This window comes from Rana temporaria, chromosome 7 (assembly GCF_905171775.1).
Source record: "Rana temporaria chromosome 7, aRanTem1.1, whole genome shotgun sequence".
Taxonomy (NCBI): Eukaryota; Metazoa; Chordata; class Amphibia; order Anura; family Ranidae; genus Rana; species Rana temporaria.
The window spans coordinates 75,792,544-75,807,856 of NC_053495.1; the positions used below are offsets into that span (position 1 = coordinate 75,792,544).

Below are 15,313 nucleotides of genomic sequence, written 5' to 3' on the forward strand. Positions count from 1 at the left end.
CATCCTAAGATCCGGCAGTGTAAGTCCCTTACAGATGTCGGATCTTCTGCCTAACTTAGGAAAACTGCTTCTGAGGATCAGTTCCAAAGTTAGAACCAGAGATACGACGGCTTACGCCGGAGTATCTCTTTTGTGGATATGGCCCTTTGACCCTTATTTTTATTTTTATTTTTATTTTTATTTTTATTTTTATTTTTTTATTACTTTTATTGTTGTGTTTTTCAACATTTTTCACTTCACAACGTTATTGATTGGATTAAGTATTGATGAACTGCATCCCTACACGGTTGGATTTTGTTGTACCTGGACCTCTTCAGCACTGTGCCCTCGATTAAGGACTATTCAACAATATTGTTTACTGGTATATTAGTGTCACTTCCCCTTTTTTGGACTTTCCCCACCCATTTTTTTTTTTTTTGTACTTGTATATATATGTGGTTATATGCACACACACATTAATCTGTATAACACTTTACAGCGCAAATATTTCACTTGTTACAATTATCACTTTTTGTCTATCGAGGTAGACCCCTTTTTTATTTGCAGCAGTATCCCCACTTTTCACTTGTCCCCTCACTCTAGACAGCGCAGGAGTTCACTTCACTTATATTTGCAACATATGTCGCAATCGTATCTCACGTGGCCAAAACATCACTCGCTTGGGCACCACATGCTTTACCAGACATATGCCATGCAGTTCGTTGGCAAGTGTACCTAAAAGACCCACACCAAAGAACAATGCGGACCTCTCCTTGCTCTTCATCAGCTGGGATCTCCAGTCCCACTATACCTTCAGTCCTCTCTGAAGCCTGCACTGATAGGAATGAAGGTGTAGAATTAGGTGTGTCACAGCCAAGTACTTGTGGGCAATCTGCTATCGGTACACCGAAGTCAGATTGTACCAGGCAAATTTTCCTGCCCCAGCAGATTCGCTCCCAGCCATCCACATGTCCAGCGGTTGAATGCTAGCTTGGCTAAATTGCTGGCACTTCAACTGCTGCCTTTTCAGTTGGTAGACTCTGCCCCCTTCCGTGAGTTTGTGGAATGTGCGATACCTCAGTGGCAGGTAAACACGGAAGGTGATTCCGGCTCTCTACCGGCATGTGGAAGGGAATATCCATGCTGGACAGGGCGGTAAGGTGCATATTATCGCTGACTCATGGTCCAGCAGACATGGACAGAGACGTTACCTATCTTTCACGGTGCATTGGGTGACTATGCTGGCAGCTGGGAAGGATGCAGGACAAGGTACAGTAGAGTTAGAGGTTGTTCCGCCACCACGCCTCCAAAATGCTACTACTGGTGATTGTGACACATCTCTCTCCTCCACCCCCTCCTCTTCTTCCTCCGTGGCCTCTTCCTTCTGCTGATTTGTACTCTAAACCAGCAGTGCTCAGTAGGTGTTTAAGGGGCTACGCAGGCAAAAAGATGCCATGCGGTTTTTGAGCTGGTGTGCCTGGGGGGACAGGAGCCACACTGGGGCAGAGGTTCTATCAGCTCTGCAGGGTTAGGCTCAGAGGTGGTTGACGCCATGCCAGCTTAAGCCAGGAATGGTGGTTTGCAACAATGGCACCAACCTCCTCTCCCCCCTCCGACAGGGACAACTGACCCATGTGCTCTGTTTTGCTTACGTCCTTAACTTGGTGGTGCAGCGGTTCTTTGGCAGGTACCCAGGCTTACAGGATGTCCTGAAGCAGGCCAGGAAACTCTGTGTGCATTTCCGAAGGTCATATAATGCCAGTGCTCGGCTGGCTGACCTCCAGAAAGGAATACAACCTGCCCAATAATCGCCTAATCTGTGACATGCCCACCAGGTGGAACTCTACGTTGGCCATGCTGCAGTGGCTGCACATGCAGCAGAGGGCCATCAATGAGTATCTGTGCCAATATGGCACCAGGACAGGGTCAGGGGAGCTTGTTTTTTTCCCCATGCCAGTGGGCCATGATCAGGGATGCATGCACTGTCCTGTCACTATTTGAGGAGGCCACGAGAATGGTGAGCAGTGACAGTGCATGCATCACTGACACTGTCCCTCTTATCCACCTGTTGGAGCACACGCTGCATGGAATAATGGACAGGGCACTTGAGGCAGAACAGAGGGAGGAAGAGGAGGACTTCCTTACCTCTCAAGGCCCCCTTTATCCAGACAGTGTTCCTGCTTGCTCGCCTATCACACAGGAAGAGGACGAGGAGGCGGCGGATTGTGTCAGCATGGAGGTGGAGCCTAGCACTTAGCATCAGCAGCAGTCTTCAAGGGATCAATTGCAGTCCCAAGAAACCCATGAACTTTTACGTGGCTGGGAGGAGGTGGCTGCGGATCATGTCGTCCTCAGTGACCCAGAGGACTCCACAACGAATGCCTCAGCAAACCTACACTGCATGGCCTCCCTGATCCTGCAAAGCCTGCGGAAGGATCCTCATATTCGTGCTATCAAGGAGAGGGATCATTACTGTCTGGCAACCCTCCTTGATCCACGTTACAAGGGTAAGGTTGCAGACCTTAGCTTGTAGGCGCAGAGGGAGCAGAAGATGAAACATCTTCGGGAGGCCTTGCAGAAAGGTCTGTGCAATGCGTTCCCAGAGACTGGGAGATTACAAAATCCTGGTCCTAGACAACATGTTGCTGAGGCTTCAGTCAGTCAAAGAAGGAGCGGTGGAGAAGGTGACCTTCTGACCAATGCGTTCAGATAATTTTTTAGTCCGCAGCCCAAAGGTATAACCGGTTCCAGCAACCATCGCCAGCATCGGTTTTACATGGTGTGGGAATACCTAGGGGCAAGATTAGACTTGGACACATTTCCCACCAAAAATCTTCTGGTTTACTGGGTCTTGAGTATTGTTTACTGGCCAGAGCTTGCACAGTATGCAATTGAGCTACTGGCCTGTCCTGCATCCAGCATGTAATCGAATATTTTTTTCTGAAATGTCAGATCCCTTCAAGACTACCCATGCTGATGCTGAGTGACTATCCTGTTATGCTGAGTGACTATCGTGTTATGCTGAGTGACTATCCTCTTCCTCCTCAATGATCATGCTGATAGCTTGTAAGAACATATTTGGTTCTGGACACCGCCACCAGTGGCTAAGGCCCAATTTTTCTGCCCCTGTTCAACAGGGGTTTGTACTTACAATTTTTGATGCACTACTTTGCAGCAGGGCTCATTCCTGCGCTCCAACTAGAGTATCTGTGAGGGGTTGCAGTGTTGTGGCACCAGCACCTAAGGCCCAATTTTTTTAACAGGGGCGTGTAATTACAATTTTTGATATAATAGTTCACAGCAGGGCGTTCCAGCGCCCACCAAGACTAACTGTGAGGACTTAGTGTTGTGGCAACACCAACACCTAAGGCCCAAATTTCTGCAGAGTATATACGGCAGGCCCCTACTTTCAAACATCCAACTTACAATCGACTCCTACTTCTAATGCGAACCGAACCGGGGGGTGTTCAGATCATCCCTACTCTTCGCCCTTGCAATAAGGACATGGCCATTGCATTAAGAGCCTCCCAGAAAGTGCAGGGATTTAAAAGGGCAATGGGGAAGAGACGGTCGCTATGTACGCAAATGATGTACTGTTTTTAGGTGACACACAGTCCTCCCTGGGGCAGCAATGGATATAATTAGAGACTTCAGACAATTTTCCAGGTTGGTAATTAACTGGGAAAAAACTGTACTCTTGCTGATAAATCCTCTTATAGAGCCCCTGCCGCAACAGATAGCCCAAGTAAGGGTAGTAAGTCAAATGAAGTACCTAGGTATTAACATAACAAGAGACCCAAGACAGTATATAGCTGGTAACTAGGAATGAGCTTCATGGTTCAGGTTGAACATGAGTTTGATTTGAAAACTGGCTGTTCGCAGAATAGTGAACAATTTGGGGTGTTTGCGGCAAATTCGAAAGCCGCGAACAATAAAATAAAAGTGAAATATTCCTTTAAATTTCGTACCTGGGGGATGTCTATAGTATGCCTGTAAAGTAGCGCATGTTTCCTGTGTTATAACAGTCCGTGTTTATAAACTACTCGCAGCTATAATGAATTGTCGGGTCTCGGCAATACAGATAAAAGTCATTGAAAAAAAGGCATAGGTTCCCCCTCAGTCCATTACCAGACCCTTCAGGTCTGGTATGGATATTAATGTGAACCCTGCGGCTATAAAAAAGGGCATAGGTTTCCCCCCCCCCCAATAATCCATACCAGACCCTTATCCGAGCACACAACCAGGCAGGCCGCAGGAAAAGAGGGGGGACAAGAGAGTGACCTCCCTCTTGAACCATGCCAGGCCACATGCCCTCAACATGGGGAGGATGTCCCAATGTTGATGGGGACAAGGGCCTCATTCCCACAACCCTTGCCCGGTGGTTGTGGGGGTCTGCAGCCGGGGGGGCTTATCGGAATCTGAAAGCCCCCTTTAACAAAGGGAACCCCCAGATCCCGGCCCCCATGTGAATTGGAAACGGGGTACCATTTCGGGGTACCATTTCACCCAAAAAAGTGACAAAAAAGCTTGGGACAAGTACTTTAATTTAAAAAAAAAGCGATGTAATCCTTCTAAGACCCACCGCCACAATCGATGCAGCCTCCAAAGGAAGCGCTTGCCCTATGACGCGCGACCCGTCTGACAGCTCTTCATTAACCGAGGGAGAGGCCACCCTTGATGCATTGGGGGTTTCCGGCGGTTTCCCCGTGGCGTCACGGGTGACCCCGCTCCCCTCTGACGCAACAGGGGTTTCCCGTGTTGCTGGGTGTGGAGCCGGCTTCCTCTCTCTGTAGCCGGTCAGTGTAATCTAATTAAAATGGTGTGCATGCTACAAATTTTGTACATATTGCATAATTCCCCAGTTTGGGTCCCAAAACATTGGTTCAAAAAACTGGATAGTGTTTTCAGAGAGTTAATCTGGAAAAACGGAGTAGCGAGTATCTGCTTGCGAACACTGCAGCTGTCGAGAGAGGAGGGAGGACTAGCACTACCAAACCCAAGATAATATTTTTTTATGGCACAAATGCAGCATATGAGAGGAAGTAACCTGCCGGTAGAGAGGGAGGTAGGAAGGGGCCTGGTGTTGAACGACACTAGCCATGATACAGTAGTGGAGGCAGTTTAGGTGGATTCTTTTTAGCCCCAGATGCCCTACAATTCAACTGATGGTAAAAAGCAGGGAAACCGTGCTGGGCTATGGCGAGTTTTCTGAATTTTTCCCTTTATGGGATTGTTAAAATGTAAAGGAATTTAAGGGGATGGGGAAAATAGAGGAATGGGAACAAGAGCGGCAACCACTGTCTGGCACAATTGTACAAGGAAGGTCGATTGAAGTCAGTCCAGGAGATAAGGGAAGAATATGCTGTCCCAAATCAATCTTTTTATAAGTATCTGCAAGTCAGGCATGCCCTGGATGTGCAGTTCGGGGGGGTGAAATGCCCTATCTCCGAAAAGTGGTCAATGCCAGGACATCTAAGGGGCTAATCTGACATGTATGGGTGTACAAGCAAGGCAGACTTGGAAGGGGGATGGAACTTATTAATGGGAGAGGGACATTGGACCAATAACTGAGGAGAAATGGAGTTGTATACTGGAATTAGGGCCCAAGGTCTCACTGTCCCCCTCACAGATCTATTTTTGATACATAGATCGTATATACGCCCTTGAAGTTGTTTGCGTTCGGAAGAAGACCTGACGTCAAATATCCAAGGTGTGGGGATACGAGGGGTGACTTGGTGCATATGGTCTGGAGATGTCACAAATTATATAGGTACTGGAAGGAGACAGTTGATAAAATAAACTCTGTATTTGGGACATCTCTAGACTTGGAGGCTAATGCCGCGTACACACGGTCGGAATTTCCGACAACAAATGTTCGATGGTCGGATATTTCGTCCGTGTGTAGGCTCCATCAGACATTTGCTGTCGGAATTTCAGACAACAAAATATTTGAGAGCTGGTTCTCAATTTTTCCAACAACAAAAGTTCTTGTTGGAAATTCCGATCGTCTGTATGCAATTCCGATGCACAAAAATTCTATGCATTCTCGGAATCAATTCGACGCATGCTCGGAATCATTGAACTTCATTGTTCTCAGCTCATTGTAGTGTTGTACGTGACCGCGTTCTTGACCTTTCGGAATTTCCGACAACATTTGTGTGACCGTGTGTATGCAAGACAAGTTCGAGTGAACAATCCGTCAAAAAAAATCCATGGTTTTGTTGTCGGAATGTTCGAATATGTGTACGCAGCATTGGACTTGTGTCCTGGGGCTTATGGAAAGGAATGGCTTATCAGGAGATACACAGACCTCAATAACTAGATGTTTGTTTAAAGTAAGGAAACTGATTGCACAGAAGTGGCAAGCAAAAGATCCCCCGACGGTGGTAGAATTGATGAAAGTGATGAAGGACATGATTGGAAAAAGAAACAAAGTTTATTTATATATATATATATATATATATATATATATATATATATATATAGTGTAAGAAGGGAAAATTTGAGAGATTATGGAAATGATGGTTAGAGGTGGAACAACCCGGGGGCGCATGCGCGGCGCGAGGCGGATGGGACGTGCTTGAACACAGCTCCGTCGCACCCGGTCTTCTAAGACTATTTCCCCAGGGCTATATAGCTCGAATCATGGCGCGACACACCAGCACCTCTGAGGGAACACTGCGTGCATGCCAATCGCTAAAAAGAAGCATGTTCGGAGACACCAGCACTCCCTTACAAACCTTCTCCTTGACATGGAGCAGAGGAGCGGTAAGGCGTCCCAAAATGGCGCCTGCAGCCATGCGTGGGGAGAAGGAGAACTCGTCTCACAACCACCCAAAAGCCAGGAGAATCGTGAGTACAACTCCCCCCTCTCTAAAGCAGACCTAGATAAGAGTCCACAGCTGCTTTCTCACATGAGATTGCAAGCATTGGCAGCCGCACTGACCTCCTGGAGACCAAGCACGATGAACTCTCACTGGCCCATAATGATCTAAGGAAAGACTATGAAAATCTTGCAGACAATTTTGCTTTTATGCAAGCACAGGTCGAGGATTTGGATAACAGAAACCGCCGCCAAAATATTAGGGTACGGGGTATCCCAGAGTCCATTACTGACTTAATGCCTGCAGTATCTAAAATCTTTTATGATCTGTTACCAGACAAGTCGATGTCGGCATATGCATGTGACAGGATCCACAGGGCCCTCCGTCCCAAACCCACCCCTCATAACCCCCACAGGGATGTCATTATGTGTATGAAAGACTTTTTGGTGGAGGACATCATGCGGGCTTCCAGAAATACCCCCAACATCTCATTTGAGGGCAAAACAATTCAGATTTACCCTGATATCTCTCCTGCCACCCTTGACAGGAGACGCAGGATGAAAGAGGTTACCTCAGTTCTACAGGCTGCCAGAATAAGATATCGCTGGGGATTTCCCTTTAAACTTACAATCCCCCACAATGGCTCTACATACACGGTATACAATGTGATTGAAGGCAAAGAGCTTCTGATTAAACTGGGCCTTCTGACGCAAGATCCTCATGCTCGCCCCCCAGCCACTCCAAGATCCTTTCCTATCTGGTCTACCCAGGGCTGCTGTTAGAAATCACGGGGCCCCGTACAGCCTACCTGGCAGGGCCCCCCTCAATAATATATATATATAAAAAAATTCACAATAAATATACTAAAATCATTCTTTGCGGACACAAAGATAACTGAGAAGCTGTGTGAATTAGCCCTTTTTTTAAATAGTTTTCAACATTTTTGAACAAAAACATTTTTAATATTTTTTTAAAATAAATGTATTTTATTTTACAATTTTTACTAATTATTTTTATACAATTATTTTTTTTTTTTTTACAATGGATTAAAACAATACAGGGTTATTTTTTTATAAATTTTTTAACAGGACAAGGAAGCCAGCAGTTATGTCCGTGTCTCTCCCTGCAACAGCTAAAAGTCGGCGGGAGGATTTTCAGCTGCTGCCGAGAGCCGGCAGAGCATCCTGTAATTGCCCCTCCTTCCCTCTGGTGTTTGGGCCCCCCTGTGTGCCCGGGCCCCCTACAGGAGGACTGGTGGTCCCCCCCTATCAGCGGCCCTGGGTCTACCCCCTCCACCAGACGCAACCAAAGAGATCAGAGGAGATTGATCAATTCATTTCAGAACCAACCTATATGACTCGCTCAGTAACTTATCAGGATTCCACCATACCAGGTTCAAACTTATTTGCACTACTGTTTGATTAACCTCCCCCCCCGGCTTGCGTCCAGCAATCTTCTGTTTGGAGGGGAGAGAAGAGGAAAAAAGGGAAGAAAAAGCAAGTAAGGATTCTCATATCAGTCATACACTCAAGGGAACAATTTTCTTTTTCTTTTTTTTTCTATTTTTCTGTTTTTAAAATTTTGTTTTCTGCGGATCCCTATTTTCTGGATCTCTTGTATCTTGGTCCTTGGTGCTGAGATATCCCTGTCCGCATACCACGCGTATCCTCATGGGATGCCTGGAACTCCGGGACTAGAGGTCATCATCCCATACCTAACAGAGTCAAACTGGGCGGATGACAATTTGTTCTATATGCAGAATTCTCCCTGACCAAATAGTTAAAGATGATAATGACGCTAGTTGTTATTTTTTGCATAATTAATAGAATATGTCTATGCAACCCATTATAACGACACCATGCACAAATGCAGTTATTTATAACAGTATAATTATCTTTTTTTTTTTTTCAAATATACATTTTATTGTTTTTCTTCCAAAAAAAAAAAAGAACAGAAATACAAAACAACACAGAGAAAATACATTGCAGAACCAGATGCAGCAGCTGGTGATCTTAGGTGCATAGATGACATAGTAACAACAACAGTATCAGTATCAATAGTAGCAGTAATGAGGGTACAGTCTGCAGCTGTATAGAACGTCTACCATTGAGGGATCTGACGGGCGCGGGAAGACACCGCAACTTCATAGTCGCAGACCTGGTTGCATTCTCCAAACCTTAAGTACCACTGCATCAGAGAGAAAATCACCAACAGCTAAACAATAGCGAACATAGAAATACAGTGGAAATACAGAGAGAAGGGAAAAGGAAAGTCTAGGAGAACAGAGAAGGGGGGGGGGGAAGAGAAATGGGAAGGAAGGGGGAGGGGTAGGAAGAATTTGGCCCAAATATATAGGTTGTAACAGCCTTTGGTCTGTTATGATCTGCTACTCAAGTGGCTAACATAGCCAGTCCTTCATCGGAGTATATGAACATGGTCCAGAGCATCCATGCCTGGGAATGTTGCTCTTGTTTATTCTGAGCTGTGTGGGTAGCTTATCATAACACCAGACCGCTCCTTTTAGTGTGGGCGTGGATTGCTCCTGCTCTAATGCCGCGTACAGGCGGTCGTTTTATGCAATGTAAAAAAACAACGTTTTCTGTGAAGTAAAAAACGATGTTTTTGAAACTTACATTTTCAAAAACGACGTTGCCTACACACCATCGTTTTTCACAATGCTCTAGCAAAGCGAGGTTATGTTCACCACGTTTTTTCCATTGAAGCTCGCTTCATAACTATCTTCTGGGCATCCGCGGGTTCAAAAACGTTGTTTTAAACGTTGTTTTTTGCTACACACGGTCAATTTCTGTGACACAAAAAACGACGTTTTGAAAAACGACACATAAAATTGAAGCATGCTTCAATTTTTTTTTGCCGTTTTTTACAAGACATAAAGCGACGTTTTCCCCCACACACGGTCAATGAAATTGACGGTTTTAAAAACGTTGTTTTTTTACATCGCATAAAACGACCGTCTGTACGCGGCATTACTGTATCCACAGTTTGTTCCTGCTATGTCGGTTCCAATCAATTATTCTGCCCAGATGGACTGCCAAATAGTTATGACGTAAATCTGGGAGAGCCAGCCCTCCATAGTGTTTGGGTAGTGTTAGATAGCACCTCCGTAGCCTAGGCTTTGAATTCACCCAGATAAACTTGATAAATAGGGAGTGTACTTGTTTAAAATAATGGGGCGGGATCCTTATCGGAAGTGCTTGGAACAAATATAAGAACTTCGGAAGGATAGACATTTTAAGGAGGTTACACCTGCCGAACCAGGAGTGCAATCCTTTGGTCCAGTCCTCCAGGAGCAATCTGGTCTTAGTCAGGAGGGGTGGGAAGTTGAGCTCAAAAGTGCATTTCAAGTCATTGGGGATCAGGGATCCCAAGAAAATTGAGGGAGGTATCTGACCATTTAAATCTAAAGTGCGATTTAAGGGACTGCAATCTACTGGATGGTATATTAATCCCCATAGCAGCCGACTTGTCAAAGTTAATTTTCAGATTAGAGAGACGTCCGTATCTGTCAATTTCCCTGAGGAGATTCGGCAAGGAGACTATTGGGTTAGTTAGCAAAAACATGAGATCATCCACGTAAGCAGAAATTTTGTACTGGGTCCCACCAACTGTCACCCCCGTTATGTCCGGGTTGGACCTCACCGTGCAAAGGAAGGGTTCCAAGGCTAAGGCAAAGAGGAGGGGGGAGAGGGGGCACCCCTGTCTAGTTCCGTTCGTTATATGGAACGACTCCGAAAGGATTCCATTGGCTTTGACTTGGGCTGTGGGTGTGGTGTAAATGCTGAGAATCCACTGTAGCATTTTCTGTCCTAGGCCGATCTGTTTAAGAACTGATGACATGAAGGCCCAGTTAACGCGGTCAAACGCCTTCTCGGCGTCTGTGCTGAGAAAAACACAGGGGTTTTTTGTCGCGGTAACCGCATGAACGAGATACAGTACTTTGGTGGTGTTGTCCCTCGCCTCCCGGGCAAGGACAAACCCCACCTGATCTAAGTGGATCCGATTGGGGATATACTGGGACAATCTGTTGGCCAAGATCTTTGTGAAGACCTTAAGGTCGACATTTAGGAGGGATATAGGCCTATAACTACCACACACCGCTGGGTCCTTGCCTTCTTTAGGTATAAGGGATATATGTGCCCTAAGAGTGTCTCTAGGGAGCAGAGCTCCCTCACCTAGTCCGTTGAACATTTTCACCATATGGGGGCCTAAAAACGTCAGGAGGGTCTGGTAGTATTGCAGAGTAAACCCATCCAGGCCAGGAGCTTTGCCCGGTTTCATTCCTCCTACTGCTTGTTGCAGTTCTTCCACAGTAATGTGGTCCTCCAGTCCTGCCCTCTCTTCTGTCGACAGTTGGGGAATCTGGGAAGTTAAAAGGTAATCCTCCATCGTTGAGTCATGTAAGGGGTTCACTGGGAGGTTGTAGAGGGAGGAGTAGAAGTCTCTAAACTCTGTCGCTATTAGGGTGGGCGTGGTCTTTTTCTGACCCGAAGGGGCTATAATATGGGGGATGTACGAGTTGAGTCGATGCTTTCTAACTGCTCTGGCCAACATTTTCCCACATTTATTACCTGACTCGTAGGAGAGTTTTTGGCAAAATTGCATGCCGCTTTAGCCCTATAGTGTAACAAATCCACTAATTGTTTCCTGAGGGACAGTAGCTCTGCTTCTAAGGAGGCCACTGGTGTATACTTGTGTTTTGATTCCGCATCCTGTATCTTTTGCAGTAATTGGAGCATTAATTGTTCTCTTTCTCTTTTTATGCGTGCGCTATGTTTAATTAACACTCCCCGAATAACAGCTTTGTGGGCCTCCCATAAAATTCCGGGGTCGCAGGAACGTGTCTTGACGGTCGTTGGGAGCATATATCGTGGCTAACTTGACTTTTGTGTCCCCTATTGATCCCTTAATGAATGCGTATCGACCCTCAGGGTCTAGCAAGGTGTCCCTACAAGTCCAGGGAATCGACCCCTGACAGGAGTATAGAGACTCCCTTCGATTTAGCTGCTGCATTCGTGGCATGGTATGTATGTGGGAAAAATCGGTTACTGAGGTAAGAAGGGTTGCCCGTCCTAAAATGTGTTTCCTGAATAAACGCTATATCAGTGTGGGCCCTTTTAAGGTCATTCATAAGCATGCAACGCTTTTCAGGTATGTTTAGGCCCTTTGCGTTCAGTGAGAAAATGTTGATGTGGTCCATTATCTTCCGGGTTAAGGGGTAAGGATAGGAGAAAGGGGGGGGGGGTGGAGAGGAAGAAGAGGGGAAAAGTGGGTTGAGAGTAGATAGGGAGAAGTGAAGACAGAGAGGGAACGAGAAAGAGAAAAAAAAACACAGAATAAAGTAAGAATGAATATATACAAGAAATATTTGTACCGTCGAACAACAGAAAAAAGAAAAAAGAGAGAGGAAAAAAAAACGGTACTGGACAGATTAACTAACTGTCCGTACAGGAGCTGCGGTGGCTCAACGCGATTGGCACTGCGCTGATAAGCCATTCACCTCTGCAGCTAGAGGTTCGGATCCCGGTCTCGGCTTCATGTGAATTGAGTTTGGTGGTCTCAGCCCGGCTCCCGGTGGGTGTGCTATGCAAGGTAAGCCTGTGCTTAGTACGCCCACCCCCCTCCCACAAAAACCACCACACCTACACACGCACTCTAAATTGGGTTAACACACGCACATTGACCACGCGGTCTCTAAAAGAGAGGCGAAGGACTAATGGGGCTGGTTGAGCGGGCTAATCCTCTCACTCCCTTATAGGGAGTCCCTCTGCCCTGTTGGGCTTCAAAGCGGAGCAGGTAGGGCGGGCTGTGTGGGAGGACCCCCTCACACACCCGCCATTGCCACCCGGGGCATGGAGAAAGGTGGCAGATTGCCTCTGGGGGAGGCCTGCCTACTCCCAACTCCTGCAGTCCAGCTCCTCTCTCGAGTACACGCACAAAATACACTTAAAAAAAAACTAACTGTCCGTATACTAAGTGCAAAAACAATAAGTTTGCAAAGAAGCACGCCCTAGTTCACCCCAGGGTGGATGCTTTGTCCTATTGGGGGAAGTAGCAAGAGCAGACCGAGAGTAGAGCCCCCAATCCGCCCCAACCCCCCCCAGCTTGATAACATGAATTAGAAATCTACTTTAAACTCATATATGTGGATAGCAATAAAGAAACCAAGATAAACAAGAAAAGCAAAGCACGGAAATCAGGTCTGCACTATCATACGTAAACCTTATCTGCTGTGTCGGGTGAGACCCCACATATTCCCAGCAACAGGCCCGTGAGTCTCCGGAGAGCATAACCCCAATAGACCTACCCAACAGCGGCCCACCATTTAGGTGCATCTCCTGCCGACATACCACCTGGCCCCTCCCTCTATGTCAGGGCGGCCCTCCCTGCGCCCCCCCCCCCCATTGTGAAAAGTGAGGGTCCCTCCATACATGCGTATCCCTGCCCAAAACGTGCCGCCTCCCCCCCCCCCCCCCGGGTCTAACTGGCCTCAAGAGGGTTAATTAGGGAGGTGGGAATCATCTCAAGCATCTCTACATATCATACAGGTATATAAAAAAAACAACACAAAGCAAAACAGCATCAACAGTGTGCAACGAACCCATATGAGAATGAGCTGCTCCGTGGGGCCGTAAGCTTCCACCTCCAGGTCAATGTGGGCTGGGGAAGGAGAGACAATCAATGTTCAAAGTCCGCGTCCCGTGGCATCACTGTTGGCTGCAATGACAACAGTCCCCCCTCCGCTCCATAGAAGCATGTCCAAGTCCTGCACCGAGAGGGTAGTAGGAGGGACGGGAGAGGAAAGAGGGAACCCCCCCAAACACGTGAATTCCCCCAGTATCAGTTGCAGCTGATATGTGTATACACCCCACTGGGAGGATCCCTGGGGCTAGTGCTGATTCTGAGCCGGCCGGGCCAGGACTTCAAGCAGATGGCAGGCGGGTCCTTCACCTGCACGGCCGCGTGTATTGCCACCCCCTCCATACCGGTCCCGCGTGCCCTCCCAGACCCCAGATCACCAAAAAGAAAACCCACTCATAGGGCCAAGGGGATAGGTAGCCTCTGCCATCTTGCAGCATAGAGAAGTGGTACAGGGAGGGGGGAAGCACACCCTAAAAAAAAGAAAAATAAAGTAAAAAATAAAATTCACAGGGCAAGGGGAGAGAGGAAAAAAGGTAAGAATGCACCATGTAGGGGGAGGTATATCGAGGAGGAAATTGGGGTCTAGGAGCTCACCTCAGTGCCGCCCTCCATCAGTCTTCTCTTGTAGCCTCCGCCGAGGTGTGACAAGGTCTGCATCGGCTCCTCTGCGGTCTAGGTGACCTGGTTCTCCTCAGGCTGGATGGTCCGGAGCGGGTGGTGGAATGCCGTGGGATCTGGAGCCAGTCAGGTACCTCGACAGGATCCGTGTCCATGAACACAAACAGGGCAGGGAGATCAGCCGGGGTCCAGAGAGTGAAGGATTGCTGGGCCTTTTTAAAAGTTACAGAGATGGGGAAGCCCCACCTGTATGTGAGACCAGCGTGTCTCGCAGCTTCCAGTAGCGGTTTCAGGAGTGCCCTCCTTTGCAGTGTCGATCGGGATAAGTCAGGCATGATCCAGAGTGTAGCCCCATCAAACTCAATATCCCCTCTCTCCCAGGCCGATCGAAGAATCAGTTCCTTGTGGGCATAATGATGAATGCGGCATATGATGTCCCGCGGTCTGTCCAGATCCATGGAGCGGGGGCCCAAGGCTCTGTGTATCCGATCCAAGGATAGGTTGGGCGGGAAGAGTTCCCCCAATAGGTCCCGGAGGATCGCCAGAGTGGACACCGCCAGGTCCTCCGCCCCAGTGGCCTCTGGCAGACCTCTCAGGCGCAAATTGTTGCCCCTGCTGCGGTCCTCGATTTCTTCCAATCGGAGCTGCTGGGCAATTAATGTGTCTGCCTGGGCTGCCTGCATTGCCTCAACTGCTGCCATCCGGCTCTCAAGTGTGGCCACCATCTCTCAAGTGCGGTCCGATAATGTTTGAACCTCCTGCCTCACCACCGCTATCTCTTTGCGGTGGGTTGCTTCTATTCTGCTGACAATGGCCTCTATGTCAGATCTCATCGGGAGAGCTTGCAGTAGGGCTCTCAGTTCGGCATCTGCCCTCAGAGTCAGCGGTGTGAGCGGGGGTTGTGATAGCTCTTGTGAGTCTGCACGGAACATAGCCGGGACGGTAGAGTCCAAGGTGTGGGACAGCAACGGCTGCAGTGATGCAGAGGAGGTCTGCGGGGAATGTATACCCTGAGGATCAGTCCTCTTGGCGTCCGCCATTTTGGGGGTCGGAGGAGTCCTGAGCGCGTTGGTGAGGTATCTCTGTATACCCCCGTTGTTGTGTTGCTTAGAGTGAACCCGCTGCTGGTGCTTTCCCCTCCGCTTACCAGCGGAGTACATACCGGGTAGAACGTGTAGATATTTCTGTAGTAAAGCCGGGTAAGGACGGGTCGGACCAGGAGCTCCTCAGGC

General features: G+C 47.7%; 1 protein-coding gene across 1 annotated transcript; it reads right to left on the reverse strand.

Annotated features, from left to right (window-relative positions):
• Window positions 1-13,352: 13,352 nt before the first annotated feature.
• Window positions 13,353-14,946, reverse strand: LOC120945431. Its single transcript, XM_040359584.1, has 2 exons — window positions 14,058-14,946; window positions 13,353-13,933 (listed from the first exon to the last, which is right to left on the reverse strand). Exon 1 carries the CDS (start codon window positions 14,804-14,806, stop codon window positions 14,075-14,077), a length of 732 nt encoding a protein of 243 aa, XP_040215518.1. The 5' UTR covers window positions 14,807-14,946; the 3' UTR covers window positions 13,353-13,933; window positions 14,058-14,074.
• Between the last annotated feature and the right edge of the window lie 367 nt (window positions 14,947-15,313).

What these genes read in the sequence shown, in the direction of transcription:
- LOC120945431 (XM_040359584.1), bottom strand. Translation starts at nt 14,806, where the DNA reads ATGGTGGCCACACTTGAGAGCCGGATGGCAGCAGTTGAGGCAATGCAG.